Source organism: Opisthocomus hoazin, chromosome 28 (genome assembly GCF_030867145.1).
Source record: "Opisthocomus hoazin isolate bOpiHoa1 chromosome 28, bOpiHoa1.hap1, whole genome shotgun sequence".
NCBI lineage: Eukaryota > Metazoa > Chordata > Aves > Opisthocomiformes > Opisthocomidae > Opisthocomus > Opisthocomus hoazin.
In genome coordinates this window covers 7,338,089-7,352,770 of record NC_134441.1, presented here as the reverse complement: position 1 = coordinate 7,352,770, position 14,682 = coordinate 7,338,089, and the positions used below count along the sequence as shown (strand labels likewise).

The window sequence follows — 14,682 nt, the reverse complement described above, 5'->3', positions numbered from 1 at the left end:
CCGGCAGGGGTGCGGGGGGTGGCACTGCAGACCCCCGAGCTGGGGCCGTGCCCCGTCCCCATGCCCAGGGCAGCGGGGGGACACCGGGCCCCCCTCAGCCCCCTCCCCACCCCCCCACTGCGGGCTGGGGGTCCCTGGGGACACTCGGGGTCCGCGGCTGATGCTGCTCCTGCTGCAGTTTTTGGGGTCCCCCTGCCCAGCACCGGGGTGCTACCATGATGGGGGGGCTCAGCAGGGACGCCCACCCCCCGGCTGGGACCGAGGGGCCCCTCTGCTCGTTAGCCCTGATGGCGGGCAGGGTTCTGCCCTCAGATCACCCACACCTGGGGGTCCGGCTGCCCCGGGGCGGGGGTGCTGATTAGGGGGTGGGGGTGCTGAGTGGGTGGGTGCGGGTCCCTGGCTGGGTGGGGGTCCCTGTGCCTCTAAAAGCCGCCCGGGGAGGGGGGGCTGGTGCTTCTAGAGCCTGCTTTTGGGTGGATAATTCCTAATTTGGGGGTGAGCTCTCCAGGGCAGTGTTAGCAGCTGGCTGCGTCGCTTCTGGGGGTGCGGTGTTGAGGGGGGGGGCTCGAGGGGGGACCTGGCTGGGCCGGGGGGTCCCGGGGGTCCCCGCAGAGCAGCTCTGTGCTCCCCCAGGGATCCCGGAGCCATGTCCCTCACGGACAGCACCGACAGCAAATCCGAGAAGCCCGTCTCCCTGATCTGGGGTAAGCACCGGGTTCCCCCCACCACCACCCCAAAGCTGCACCCCTGGGGGGCTCCCCCACCCCAGAGCAGCCCCCCCTGACACCCCCCTGTCCCCAGGGTGTGAGCTCAGCAGCGAGCGGGACTCCTACACCTTCCAGGTCCCCGAGGAGTGGCAGTGCGAGCAGCAGCTGGCCCTGCGGACGGTAGGTGGTCCCCCTTGTCCCCTCCCCGAACCCCGGGGGTCCCAGGTGTGGGGTGCCCCAGGTGGTGTTATGGGGGGGATGCTCTTCTTGCCCCCCAAAGATCTGCCTGGGGGAGGCGGCTCGGGATGAGTTCCACGTGGTGGAGATCGTGCCGGCCGAGGAGGGGGATGCCCGCGCCCCGGTGCCCCTGGCCACGCTGAAGCCCTCCGTGCTGCCCATGGTGAGTGCCCGGGGAGGGGGCTGCTGCCGGCAGGCGCTGCCGGTGGGTGCTGCCACCACCCTGCTCCCCTCCAGGCCACCCTGGTGGGAGTGGAGCTGACGCCTCCGGTCACCTTCCACCTGAGAGCCGGCTCCGGCCCCGTCTACATCAGCGGGCAGCACGTCTCCAGTAAGTACTGGGGGACCAGTGAGTACTGGGGGACCAGTACCCCATGACCCCTTGCTGGGAGCTGGGGCTCATCCAGCCTCTCCCGCAGTGATGCCCAACCTGTCCTGGGACGAGGAGGAAGAAGAGGAAGAGGGGGATGCCGAGGAAGAGGAGCCAGCAGAGGATTCCCCCGAGAAGCTCCCCAAGGGTCAGGCTGCCAAGAAGGGCACCGCTGCCAAGGTGAGCCCCCCCCGGGGCTCCCCCCAGACCCCTCTCTGTGGCGGGGGTGAGCTGTGGTCTTCATCCCCTGGGGAGGAAGAGTCCTGGGCTGCGTGGCGAGTCCCCATCCCGCCTGCTTGTTCCTGGCCCTGCCATCCCCATCTTCCTCTCCCCCCCGCTAGAAGAGGAGGCTGGAGAAGGAGGATGAGCTGTGAGTACGATGTCAGCCAGCCCTGCCGTGGAGAAGGGGACCCCCCCACGCTGCCGGGACCCCGCACCCCTAATCCCAGCCCTCCCCTTCTCTCCCGAGCAGGAACAACGTCTCCCCCGAGGATCCCCTTCCCAGCAAGGTGGGAGCTGCGGGGCGATGCTCCTCCATCGGGACTGGGAGCTTTTGGGGGGGGGGAAAAGGGGCTCGAGGCGCGATGCCGATCGGCAGCCGGACTCAAAACTCGGGGCAGAAACGCGGGGCCAGGCTGCCCGGGCTGGGGGCTCAGCCATAGCCCCCTCCCCGCAGGGGCGAGGAGCCGGCCGGGGCAGGAAGGCAGCTGGGAAGAAGTAGCGGGAGCTGCAGCGAAGCCTGGTGAGATATGGGACAGCGGGATGGGGTGGCTGGCTGCGAGGGTCCCTATGGGGCTGGGAGGGGGCCCACGTGTGCCCCCCATCTCATGGCTGGGGAGGATCTGACCCCCAGGCAGGGTCAGCCCGGGGTGCTGGTGTGTGTAAGGCCCTCTCTCCTTCCTTCCAGGTGCAGAAGAGCCTGGAGAGCTGCTGCTCCGGTGTCGTCCTTCCCCAATAAAGGAGATTTTGCACTCCCGGCTCTCTGTGCTGGGGGTGGGGGGGTTGGGGGGGCAAGGGAGCATCTTTCCTCCTGGCTGCGAGGAGCTCTGTGCCCGCTGCCTGGGCTGGGGGCTTGGCAGCATCCTTCCCCTTGGGCTGGGGGGCCTGGTGGCAGCCCCCCTCCCCGCTGTCCCGCACAGGGTATGGAGCGGAGCGTTGCTGGTGAAGCGGGGGGGACAAAGGGGGGCTACCAAGCAGCGGGGAGATGGTTGTAACCCGTTGGTCTGGCCTTGGGGTGGAGGCAGCGGGTACCGGTGGAGGGTCCGGAGCCCCCCGGGAGGGTGCGGGGCACTGCTGTGTCCCAGATTGGCCCCAGGAGGGGGGCCACAAAGGCAGGATTTGCTCTGCTCCAGGGGTGGGGCTGGGGGGCTCAGCCCCCGGGGGTTGGGGGGAGCTGGGCCCCCCCGTTCAGGGGGTGCTGGGATGGGGTTGGGGGGAGCTGGGTGCCCCGTTTGGGGTGCTGGGGTGGGGCTGGGGGAGCTGGGTGCCCTGTTCTGGGGGTGCCGGGATGGGGCTGGGGGAGCTGCTGTGCTGGGGATGGGGGGAATGGGGGGGGGGGGGGTCTTGCCTGTGGGGGCCACACAGCAGGCTTTGCCAGGCAGCCCTGTCCCTCCAGCCTTTCCTCACCCCGCAGGGGCTGCTTGCACAAGCTGGCCCCCCCCGCTGCTGCGTTGACGGCTCCCGCAGCCCCTCTGCTCCAAACCGGGGGGGGGGGGGCACACAGCAGGGGTGATGATGGCTCCACAGCCATCAATCATCCCTGGCAGCCCCCGGGATGGGATGGGGGGGGAGGGTTTGCACACCCCCCAGGGTGGAAGGGGACCCCTGAGCTGGGGGCTGCCATGCTTGTGGGTGTTGGGGGCTGCAAACTGAGTTTTGGGCTGAATTCCCGGCCCGGGAGGTGCGAAGGCACCAGGGGAGGGCTAATTTGGGTCGTTAGCACTGAATCAGGCCCCCCACCCTCCTGCTGATCTCCATCAGGGCCTTCCCACATGGCCTGATACCCCCCCCCTTGCACTGATGGGGAAACTGAGGCACAAGCATGGGGGCAAGTGGCTTCTGTGTGAAGCCCCCTGCCCTGATCCACTGTGCTGTCCCCTCTGGGACACCCCTCGGGGGTGTTTGACCCCCCCAGGGCATTACCCCAGCTCCCTGCTGGGGTATTTATAAGGCACTTTGCACCTCCCCGCCCGAGCAAACGGAGCTTGGAGGGGTGCCCAGCCCGCTGATGGGATGAGGGAAAGGGGGGGTGGCTGGTGGGTACGTGGGGGGCTGCGACAGGGTCTCCAGATCCTCCCCCCCAGCGTTAAACCACCGAGGTGGTTTTTTTCTGCGTGATGCAGGGGAAGGGGGGGGGGGGGGGGGTGTGACAAAAAGCATCCCTGGTTCCAGCACATCCCTCCCCGAGGCCTGGCGGGGGGCTCTTCCCACCCCCACTATTATCACAGCATCACCCCCCCCCCCCCAATCTCCCACCCGGGCATCCTCCCGGGTGAGGCTGGGGGCTTCGCCACCCCCGGTGATGGGGAGCCTCCCCCCCCAGCTCCCCACCTCCCCCGTCCCCTCCTCCTGCCCGCTCTGATCCCCCTTCCCTCCCCGGCCTCCCTCCCCACCTTTAAAGCCCGCCGCTCCGTGCGTCGCCCACCCGCTCCCCAGCACCGGGCCGGGACCCGGGGGGTGCTGCCGGCTCGATGGAGCGGGGGGCTGCGGGTGCTGCCCGGGGGGGTGGGCAGCCCCGTCCTGCCCCCAGCCTCCTCTCCCGCTAGCCGCTGCCGGAGGGAGACGCAAACCGGGGTCTGACCCAAGGACTGGGAGGCTGATGGGGTGAGGACCAGGGGGACAGGATGGATCTGGATGTCCCCGAGGCGTAGGACACGCAGCCCCCAGGGCCGGAGGAAGAGGAGAAGCCCCCATCCCGGCTGCCTTCCCCCATGCTCCGTCACCGTCGCTGCTCCGCAGACGTCGGCATCGCACGTGGGCTCGCCGGCGAGGCGACGACAGCCCGGGGTTCACCTGGCTTTTCCCCTGGCCCCGAACGCGGGGGTCCCCCGAGGAAGGAGGGGACAGGCTGCTGGCCGGCGGTGAGGGAGGGCAGGACCTCCGCCAGCCCCTGCCTTCGTCGCATGCCGGCGGGCGGGGGGCTTCGCCCGGCGCCATGCAGCCCCTCAGCCTGCAGAACCTCTCCATGTAAGCCCCGCTCGCCGCAGCGCTCCCCAGCCCGGGTTTATTCTCCGTGCCGTTAGACCTGATCCCTCATGCTGGGGTCGGGGGGGGGGGGGGGGAAGAAAAAAAAATGACTGACCCCGACCAAAACACCCCGTTTCTCTCTCTTTTGTCTCCCGCCGCAGATGTTTCCAGCTCCTCGTGTTCTCCTGCCAGACCCAGGTACGTGGAGAGGTTTCCCTCGCTCGTGGCACTTCTGGCCGCACCGCGGAGCTGGGCTGGGTGAGGGTCCCGCTGTGGCACCCGCTGAGCGAAGCGTCGGGGTGGGCTTTGCGCTGGCGGGGGGGTCACCCGGCGGCCGAGGGGGCTGGAGCGTGCCCACCCCAAGCGGTGCCCAGCTCCAGGCTGGGGAGTGATGCTGCGAAGGCGCCCGCGGGGATGGGTCCTGGCTGCACCCCGGCCTTGGGGGCTGCATGGGTGGCACTGGGGACTGTGACGGGTGGCACTGGGGTGTCAGCATCCCCCCCAGACCCCAGACCCCTCCGCTTTCCCATCCACCTGGGGCCGGGGGGCCTGGGCAAGGTCGGCGGGGAAGGCGATGCTCGGGGAGGGACGCGCTAAGTCTGTCAGCCTGGAGCTCTCGGGGCCGGACTCTGCCCGCCGAGGGGGTTAACGGGGCAGAGCGGGTTCAGGTCCCCCCACCAGCGGCGTGGGGTGAGGTTCGACGCCCCCCTCCCCCTTTTCCCCCCCCCCCATCCGTTTTTGTGCGCTTTAGAAAGGCAGCGGCTATTAAAATGCACTGTTCCATATCAGCACCCTCTGCTCCAGAGCCTGAACAAAACCCCGGCGCTGACGGCCCCCACAGACTTAATACACGCTCGGGACCTTTTTTCTTTCTTTTTTTTCCCTTCCCCAAGGTAAATGCTTTTATTTCTTTGAAAATGAGAAGGGAAGGGAGCGGCCTTTGATGGAGAGGGGCCATCTCCCCCCCCCCCCCCCAGCCCACCTCCTCGGACAGCCCCGAAGGCTTTAAAGTGGATCCTGGCAGGAAATGAGTCCCCAGGAGCGCACAGAGGTGGTGGGGAGCTGGGGGGCTTGGGGGGGGCAGGCAGTGCCCCCCACCATCACGCTCCAAGGGCGGGCAGGGCCGGGTCCCCTCGTGCCCGGCTTCACGCCCGGCGAGGCGATGCCGCAGGGATCGGGGTGGGGATGCGGGGTGAGGGGTCCCGGGCGATGCTGCGTGCCCTGAGCTGGGCAGCCGGACCCCCAGACCCCAGACGAGGTCCTGGAGCGCAGCCCCCTGCCCACAGCCCGCTCGGAACTGGTTTTCTGGGCTGCCGTGAGCCCCAACCTTCCACTTGCACTGGGATTGAACCAGGTCTTCCCCCGAAAAGCGCCTTGAGAGACGCTGGCTGGAGCCCGGTGCGGGGTCTGGGGTGGCTGTCAGTGCTAATCCCCCCTCCCCAGCTCATCTGCACTAATTAACTGGGGTTTACCGTGCACCAACCCTCAGAGCTGGCTGGGGTCCCCGAGGTGTTTTATTCCTCCAGTCCCAGGACCGGTGCGTGCTCGGGGTGGACTGGGAGGGGACAGCGCTGCTCCTGGGCCCCCCAGCCTGGCTTTAGGTGGGTCTCACCCCCTGCCAGTTGTGTTTCCCAAGCTCAGCCCTCGGGTCCCAGCCTGTCCTCGGCACCTGCCCGGGAGCAGAGGGTGCTGCCGGAGCAGGAGATGCTGCTGAGGGTCCGTCTGGGTCCCCAGGGACCCATCGGCTGCACCGGGAGGGGAGCATCCTTCCCGGCGAGACCCCGCGTCCCCTCCTGCGCAGGGTGCAAAGCAGCAGCTCTGCCCCTCCCTGCCCGCCGTGCCAGCCGCTCTCGGGTCCAGAGCATCAGCGAGGAGGATGCGGGGAGCCTTCCTCGCTACTCGGAGGGGTCCGGCTCGCCTGGGAGCTCCCCTTCACCCGCAGACGGGGTGGTGGGTGGCTCTCCGTGTCCCCAGCCCCCCCGGGGCTCCCCGCTCCGTCCCCTCTCCCGGCCAAAACAAATTGATTTTATTTTTCCCTTTGTAAACAAAGGGGGAGAATCATCCGTCTCCTAATTTTAACCAGTACGTGAGGGACCAGGGGGCCATGACCGACCAGCTGAGCCGCCGGCAGATCAGGGAGTACCAGCTCTACAGCCGGACCAGCGGCAAGCACGTCCAGGTGACCGGCAAAAGGATCACGGCCACCGCCGAGGACGGCAACAAGTTCGGTGAGGGCCCCCGGGAGGAGGGGGTCTGTGCGCAGCCTGGGACGGGCTGGGGAAACGTCTCTTCCCGGGGGAGTTTTGGAGGGGGAATGGGGAGTGAAGTCCCTGGGGAAAGGTTTTCATCGCCCAGGCTGGCTGGTTTTACACCCAAAACCCCAAAATAATTCTGGTGAGTTATAACCATCCAGCCCTGACCTCAAAGCTTCCAAAATCAAGCGTTTCTCTAATACCACGCAGCATTAAGCCCCATATTTTTACTTTCTAATCTCCCGGTGCGAGACGGATGACTTCTCCCAGAGGAGAATCACCCAGTCCCGGCATCGGCCTCTGAAACACCTCTATGTGGTGGGCAGCGCGGGCAGCCCACCCGGCACAGAGCCCACCCCGTCGCCTTTCCCCGTGGGGTCTGCCAGCCCTGAGGCCACACTGATGGGCGTCACGGCCTCGCAAAGCCCCGGGCTGGCACCGCCAGTGTCCAAACCTTGGGGAAAGGCTTCCCGAAGCCCGGTGACCAGCCAGGCTGGTTCGCCACCTCCCCGGGTCCTTCCCCGGATTCTCCCTGCGGCGGCACCCGCCGGGGTCATTGGTTTCGGTGTCGGCTCCCAACCTTTGCAGCCACTGCTGTGTTGTGGAGAAACAATGAGGATGAGGATGATTAACCCGCTGGGTGCCGGACTCGGTCTAGCCCCGGAGAACCCATTGAATCGCTGACAATGCGGATGTGCTTGGGGGGGGGGGGGGGGTAAGGGGCCGCTGCCCTCCCCGGTGCCTGCGTCAGACGCCCGGTTTGACTCTGCTGGGTTCGAACAAAGGTCCTTCAGCATCATGGCTGGGGAGCATCCCCCGGCCAGGGCTGCCTTGCCCCAGCTGCGGGGGCTCGCCGTCCCCCTGGCCCCACTGATGATGGGTGGGGAGGGATGCTGGGGGGCCAGACAGGGGCAGGGAGAAGGGGACGGGGATGATTTGGGTGCTGGTAGCTTGTGGGGGGGTTCTGCAGCCCCCCTGGGACATTTTCCCCCTGCTCCCCTCCTGGCAGCCAAGCTCATCGTGGAGACCGACACCTTTGGGAGCCGCGTCCGCATCAAGGGGGCCGAGAGCGAGAAGTACATCTGCATGAGCAAGAGGGGCAAGCTCGTCGGGAAAGTGAGTCCCGGCCCCCCCGCGCTCGCCCTCCGCGTGTCCCCGCTCCCCGGAGCTCAGCCCGGGCATCCCACCCAGCACCCGGAGCCGGGGATCTCAGCCAGGCTGGTCCCCGTGTCCCCAGTCGCAGGGGCTGTGTTGGTGCAGTGAGGGGCTCTCCCTGTCCCCCCCACCCCCCAGAAGCTGCAAATCCCCCCTTCTCCTCGCTCAGCCTGGAGCCTGGAGAAGCCCCCAGGGAGGTGGTCCTGGTGCATCGGGGTGGGTGGCGTGGCGAACGTGGCAGGGGTGGTGGGCAGGGGGGTGGCATCACCTGGTGTGTCCCATCCCCAAGCCCCCAGCCCCATCCCTACGGGCTCTAAGAGCCCCTCTCCTCCTCCCGCAGCCCAACGGCAAGAGCAAGGACTGCATCTTCACGGAGATCGTGCTGGAGAACAACTACACAGCTTTCCGAAACGCCCGCTACGAGGGCTGGTACATGGCCTTCACGCGCCAGGGCCGGCCCCGCAGAGCCTCCCGCAGCCGGCAGAACCAGCGTGAAGCCCACTTCATCAAGCGCCTGTACCGCGGGCAGCCGCCCTTCCCCAACAACGCCGAGCGGCAGAAGCAGTTCGAGTTCGTGGGCTCGTCCTCGCCCACCCGCCGCACCCGCGCCCCTCGCACGTAACACCCGGACTCGTCCCCCCGCCGGGCCCTGCCCTCCTCATCCTCGCTGCCTTCAGCCTTGCTGGACTCTGCCACTTCTCCTCCAGCACTGATCCTTCCCCGCTTCTCTTTCGAAAGATGCTCTAATTTTACGCTTTCCTTTGGCACCACAAATAGCTTGGGGAGCGCGCGATTCGGGCACGGTCACCGGTGTCTGGGGTCCCTTCCTCCCCGGAGCATCCCGTGGTACCTGAGACCACCACCCTGCGCCTTCACCCCCTCCCCTTGGCAGCCCCTCGGAAACTGGGACCCCCGGCCATGTTCCTGTCCCCCACGGACCCGGCCGTCGGTGCCAGGGATGGATGGGGCCGACCGCGGGATGTCCCCGCCGGAGTGGGATGGAGACCCCATCCCCAGCCTCGGACCCCCGGGACGCTGTGCCCATCCCTGCGAGGGACGCGTGGGGTGCCAGCCTGTCCGTCTGTCCATCTGTGCGGCTCCGGAGGGGGTGCAGACCCGTGGCCAGCACTTGTCTCCCCGCAGCCAGGGGGTCTCTGCGTTATTTATTGGAGGGGAAGGTCTGCGCCCGCTCCCGGTGGCACTGGGGGGCTGGCAGTGTGGGAGCACATCTGGGTGCCCGGCAGCCTGCACCGGCCAAAGAGAAACTGCCTTTAGGTGATTTCTGGTGTTGTTGATCGGTTGTTTCGTGTGTTTTCACAAGCTCTGCTGTTTCCTTTGGTTTTAGGCCTGAGCAGTTGGACTTTGGAGCTCGTTTGTGTGAAGGAGGAAACCCCCAGGGCAAATAAAAGCGAGTTCCCAGACTGCAGGGCCCGGGCGAGTTTTCGTTCCTGAGCCGAGGCTTTGCACCCGCCTGGGGTGGGGGGCATCCGGCTGTCCCTTGGCATGGGGTGTCCTCACCCACCCGGGGTGCGAACGCCCGGTGCTGGGGGGAGATGCTGTGGGGCAGGAGGGTGATGGTGACCGCCCTCGGGGACTCCCCGTGTCCCCATCCCTGTCTGTCCCCCCTGGTCTGTGTCCTGGGGGGGTCTGCTGCATCCCAGCGAAGGGGACATCACCCCCAGCATGGTACCCGCTGCTCCCTGGACCTGGGGCCACGGGCTCAGCCACCCTGGGGACTCCCCATGTCCCCATCCCTGTCTGTCCCCCCCCTCCTGGTCTGTGTCCTGGAGGGGTCTGCTGCATCCCGGCGCTCAGGGCATCGCCCTCAGTGTGGTACCCAGCATGGTACCCGGCGTGGTACCCACTGCTCCCTGGACCTGGGGCCACGGGCTCAGCCACCCTGGGGACTCCCCATGTCCCCATCCCTGTCTGTGCCCCCCTGGTCCGTGTCCTGGGGGGGTCTGCTCCATCCCAGCGAAGGGGACATCACCCCCAGCATGGTACCCGCTGCTCCCTGGACCTGGGGCCACGGGCTCAGCCACCCTGGGGACTCCCCATGTCCCCATCCCTGTCTGTACCCCCCTGGTCTTTGTCCTGGGGGGGTCTGCTGCATCCCAGCGAAGGGGACATCACCCCCAGCGTGGTACCCACTGCTCCCCAGACCTGGGGCCATGGGCTCGCCCACCCCACAGCAGCCACCCTCAGGGACTCCCTGTGTCCCCATCCCTGTTTTTGTCCCCCTGGTCTGTATCCTGGAGGGGTCTGCTGCATCCTGGAAAATGGGGCATCACCCCCAGCGTGGTACCCACTGCTCCCCGGACCTGGGGCCACGGGCTCACCCGCCCCATGGCAGCCGTCACTCAGGCTCTCCCCCCGGCCCCGAACGAGCTCGGTACCCTCACCCCATGCCCTCCCACCCCCCATAATTGCTTTCCCTCGGACAATGCCCTGGGAGGTGGCAGCCGGACCGTGGGGGGGGGGGGGGGGTTGTAATCCCTCAACCGGGGCTCACCCAGCCCCTACAAAGCCCCACCAGCATAATGCAGCGGGGGGGGCACGGCTGGCGGGGGCGGCGGGGAGAAAATTATAACAGTTTGAGTTAAATGAAGCTTTAAAGCAGCAGAGAAATGCAACACCCGGCAATTAGGGCCGAACAATGCGCCTGCCGCTGCCTGCCCAGGTGTGGCGGGCAGGAATTAGCCGAGCGGGCCGGGGGTAATTTTTTTTTTCTCCCCCCTCCCGCTTCCCTTCGGCCCCCCCAGCCCCTGCTCCTTGTTTCCGCAGGAATTCGAGACGTCCTTGAAAGGAGAGAGCTTTGAGAAAGGGGCCGACGGGGTCCGGACCCTCCCTACCCCCGCCGCCCCTCCCCAATTTAGCCAAAGCTTCAAAGGTAGAGGAGTTCCCTTTGTGTAATCTCCGCTTTAATTTTTCCCCGACCCTTTTTCCCCCCCCCCATCCCTTCTCTTCTCCTTCCCAAGCCCTTCCCCTCTTTTCTTTCAGGGTTTTCCCCTTCCTCCCCTCTCTTTCTTCTCGACCTCCCGGGATAGAAAGGGCGCGGAAGGGTGAGTCTTTTTTAATTATGGCCGGGGAAGGAAGGGCAGAAAAAAAAAAACCCCACCCCTCACACTGCTTCTTTCTTGTTTTTTGAGGTGAGACCCGGGGCGGGGGGCGGCGGTGGGGACAGGAATGTCCTCTGTGCAGAAAGTGCGCTGGAGGGTGTCTCGCCCCTCCGCAGCGTGCCCAGCCTTTCCCAAGGCTTTGCTCTGCCGTGGGCTGGGGGTCCTGGGATGCTGGGGGGGCTGGGGATGCTGGGGGGGGCTGGGGGTGCTCGGGGGGCTGGGGTTGGGATGCTGGGGGGGGCTGTGCAGCCAGCAAGGGGAGCTCCCCAGAGCAACCTCCGCGCTGCAGAGGTGATGGGTGCCAGCCCCCCACCCCGCTGCCGTCCCCAGCCCCCTGGTCCTCGCACCCCACGGGGTCCCAAGTCCTGACAGAGCGCTCCCGTTATCCGGACTGGGAGCATCATGGGGTGGCGGGGGCTGGGGTCCCCTGGGACACGGGTTGTACCCAGGACAGCCCTCACGGGGGGCAGCGGGGGCAATTTTGGGTCGGGTATCTGTATCGCAGAGGGGCGCAGGGGTTGCGTCCCCCCTGGGGCTGCGGGAAGGGTCCTCACCCCCATCCCACAGGGTGGCGAGGCCAAAGGAGCCTCCTGCACATCCTCCATTGCTTGCTGAGGCCGAAGGAGGCTCCTGCACATCCTCCATCGCTTGCTGAGGCTGAAGGAGGCTCCTGCACATCCTCCACCGCTCAGCGAGGCCGAAGGAGGCTCCTGCACATCCTCCATCGCTCAGCGAGGCCGAAGGAGGCTCCTGCACATCCTCCATCGCTCGCTGAGGCCGAAGGAGGCTCCTGCACATCCTCCATCGCTCGCTGAGGCCGAAGGAGGCTCCTGCACATCCTCCACCGCTCAGCGAGGCCGAAGGAGCCTCCTGCACATCCTCCATCGCTCAGCGAGGCTGAAGGAGTCTCCTGCACATCCTCCATCGCTCGGCGAGGCTGAAGGAGCCTCCTGCACATCCTCCATCGCTCAGCGAGGCCGAAGGAGCCTCCTGCACATCCTCCATCACTTGCTGAGGCAGAAGGAGGCTGCTGCACGTCCTCCATCGCTCAGCGAGGCTGAAGGAGCCTCCTGCACTTCCTCCATCGCTCGCTGAGGCCAAAGGAGCCTCCTGCACATCCTCCATTGCTCGGCGAGGCCGAAGGAGCCTCCTGCACATCCTCCATCGCTTGCTGAGGCCGAAGGAGCCTCCTGCACATCCTCCATCGCTCGGCGAGGCTGAAGGAGCCTCCTGCACATCCTCCATCGCTCAGCGAGGCCGAAGGAGGCTCCTGCACATCCTCCATCGCTCAGCGAGGCCGAAGAAGCCTCCTGCACATCCTCCATCGCTCAGCGAGGCCGAAGGAGGCTCCTGCACATCCTCCATCGCTCACCGAGGCTGAAGGAGCCTCCTGCACATCCTCCATCGCTCAGTGAGGCTGAAGGAGCCTCCTGCACATCCTCCATCACTTGCTGAGGCCAAAGGAGGCTGCTGCACGTCCTCCATCGCTCAGCGAGGCCGAAGGAGGCTCCTGCACATCCTCCATCGCTCAGCGAGGCTGAAGGAGCCTCCTGCACATCCTCCATCGCTCAGCGAGGCCGAAGGAGGCTCCTGCACATCCTCCATCGCTCAGCGAGGCCGAAGGAGCCTCCTGCACATCCTCCATCGCTTGCTGAGGCTGAAGGAGCCTCCTGCACATCCTCCATCGCTCAGCGAGGCCGAAGGAGTCTCCTGCACATCCTCCATCGCTCGGCGAGGCTGAAGGAGCCTCCTGCACATCCTCCATCGCTTGCTGAGGCCGAAGGAGCCTCCTGCACATCCTCCATCGCTCACTGAGGCCGAAGGAGCCTCCTGCACTTCCTCCATCACTCACTGAGGCCGAAGGAGGCTCCTGCACATCCTCCATCGCTCAGCGAGGCTGAAGGAGCCTCCTGCACATCCTCCATCGCTCGGCGAGGCCGAAGGAGGCTCCTGCACATCCTCCATCGCTTGGCGAGGCCGAAGAAGGCTGCTGCACGTCCTCCATCGCTCGCTGAGGCCGAAGGAGCCTCCTGCACATCCTCCATCACTCGGCGAGGCCGAAGGAGGCTGCTGCACATCCTCCATCGCTCAGCGAGGGTGAAGGAGCCTCCTGCACATCCTCCATCACTCAGCGAGGCTGAAGGAGGCTCCTGCACATCCTCCACCGCTCGGCTCCAGCCGGTTGCGGCGGGAGGCGGTCGCTGTAGCAACGCGCCGTGCGGCGCAGGGGAGGGGATGCTCGGCGCAGGCATGGCTCCCGGCGGACAGGCAGACCTGCCTGCGGCGGGCCATGGGCTCCCGTGAAGGTAGGGCCTTGCTACCCCTGGCCCCCCAGAAGCCCCCCTGGCAGGGGACCGGCCGCTGCCTGGCGTGGGTGGGCATGGCTGGGATGAGGGGGGACGTGTGGCGGGCACACGGGGGGGCTCTGGCAAGCGAGTCCGGGTTTGGCTTTTGGTGGGTGCACGAGCCGGCGCGTGGTCCCTGTGCGTTTCCAAACTCCTCCTTCCCCCCGGGTGCCGGGCTCGTGGCGTGGGGGGGCTGAGCCCGCTGCGGGTGCCACGGCCGGTTCAGGCACCCGAGCGGCCCCGGGCGCAGGTGGCAGCCACTGCGATCGCTTCCGCGCTCGAGAAACTGGGTTAGCACCGGGGAGGCAGCCGCAAGCTCCATTATTCACGGGCACGGCGCCGGGAGGCGGCTGGCGGGGCTGGGGGTGGTGGAGCCCCTCCAGCGCGGGGGCACGGCGGCATCCCGGGGCCGTGATGCTCTCGGTCCAACGCGCCATGCTGGCCCTGGCATCAAGGGACGAGCGCAGGCATCCCCCCAGGTGGGCATCCCCCCATCCTGCATCCCCCCAGGTGGGCATCCCCCCATCCTGCATCTCTGGGTGAGCATCCCCCCATCCTGCATCCCCAGGTGGGCATCCCCCCATCCTGCGTCCCTGGGTGGGCATCCCCCCATCCTGCATCCCCCCAGGTGGGCATCCCCCCATCCTGCATCCCCCCAGGTGAGCATCCCCCCATCCTGCATCCCCCCAGGTGGGCATCCCCCCATCCTGCATCCCTGGGTGGGCATCCCCCCATCCTGCATCCCCCCAGGTGAGCATCCCCCCATCCTGCATCCCCCCAGGTGGGCATCCCCCCATCCTGCATCCCTGGGTGGGCATCCCCCCATCCTGCATCCCCCCAGGTGGGCATCCCCCCATCCTGCATCCCTGGGTGAGCATCCCCCCATCCTGCATCCCCCCAGGTGGGCATCCCCCCATCCTGCATCTCTGGGTGGGCATCCCCCCATCCTGCATCCCTGGGTGAGCATCCCCCCATCCTGCATCCCCCCGGATGAGCACCCAGGGGGTCCAGCGGCCCTCTCCAGACCCGGGAGGGAAACTGAGGCAGCAAACAGCGTCGAGCGCCGCGCTGGTGAGAGGACCCAGCAGCGGAGCTGCTGTCACCAGGCAGCTCTCTCCCACACAGAGCCCGGAATAGATGCCGGCTCCCAGCGCTGCGGCACCAACGCAGCCCCGCCACCCACGGGGGGGTCCGGCTGTGACACCGGTCCCGTGCCCCCTGCCTGGGTTCTGGCATGCTGAGGGGCTTCAGGGGGATGGTGGTGGCTGCAGACCCCCTGCCCTGTCCCAGCCAGCACTGTCACCGAGCCCA

At 67.2% G+C, this 14,682-nt stretch overlaps 2 protein-coding genes across 2 annotated transcripts; both read left to right on the top strand.

Annotated features, from left to right (window-relative positions):
- Window positions 1-646: 646 nt before the first annotated feature.
- NPM2 (nucleophosmin/nucleoplasmin 2) lies at window positions 647-2,035 on the top strand. Its single transcript, XM_075444789.1, has 8 exons — window positions 647-704; window positions 802-887; window positions 988-1,107; window positions 1,182-1,275; window positions 1,364-1,494; window positions 1,656-1,684; window positions 1,787-1,823; window positions 1,991-2,035. Exons 1-8 carry the CDS (start codon window positions 647-649, stop codon window positions 2,033-2,035), a joined length of 600 nt encoding a protein of 199 aa, XP_075300904.1.
- Window positions 2,036-4,167: 2,132 nt separating this feature from the next.
- Window positions 4,168-8,529, top strand: FGF17 (fibroblast growth factor 17). Its single transcript, XM_075444872.1, is given in 8 exon segments — window positions 4,168-4,239; window positions 4,241-4,321; window positions 4,323-4,422; window positions 4,425-4,500; window positions 4,662-4,698; window positions 6,551-6,728; window positions 7,762-7,868; window positions 8,248-8,529. Coding segments are annotated over 8 exon segments (933 nt in total).
- Window positions 8,530-14,682: the final 6,153 nt, after the last annotated feature.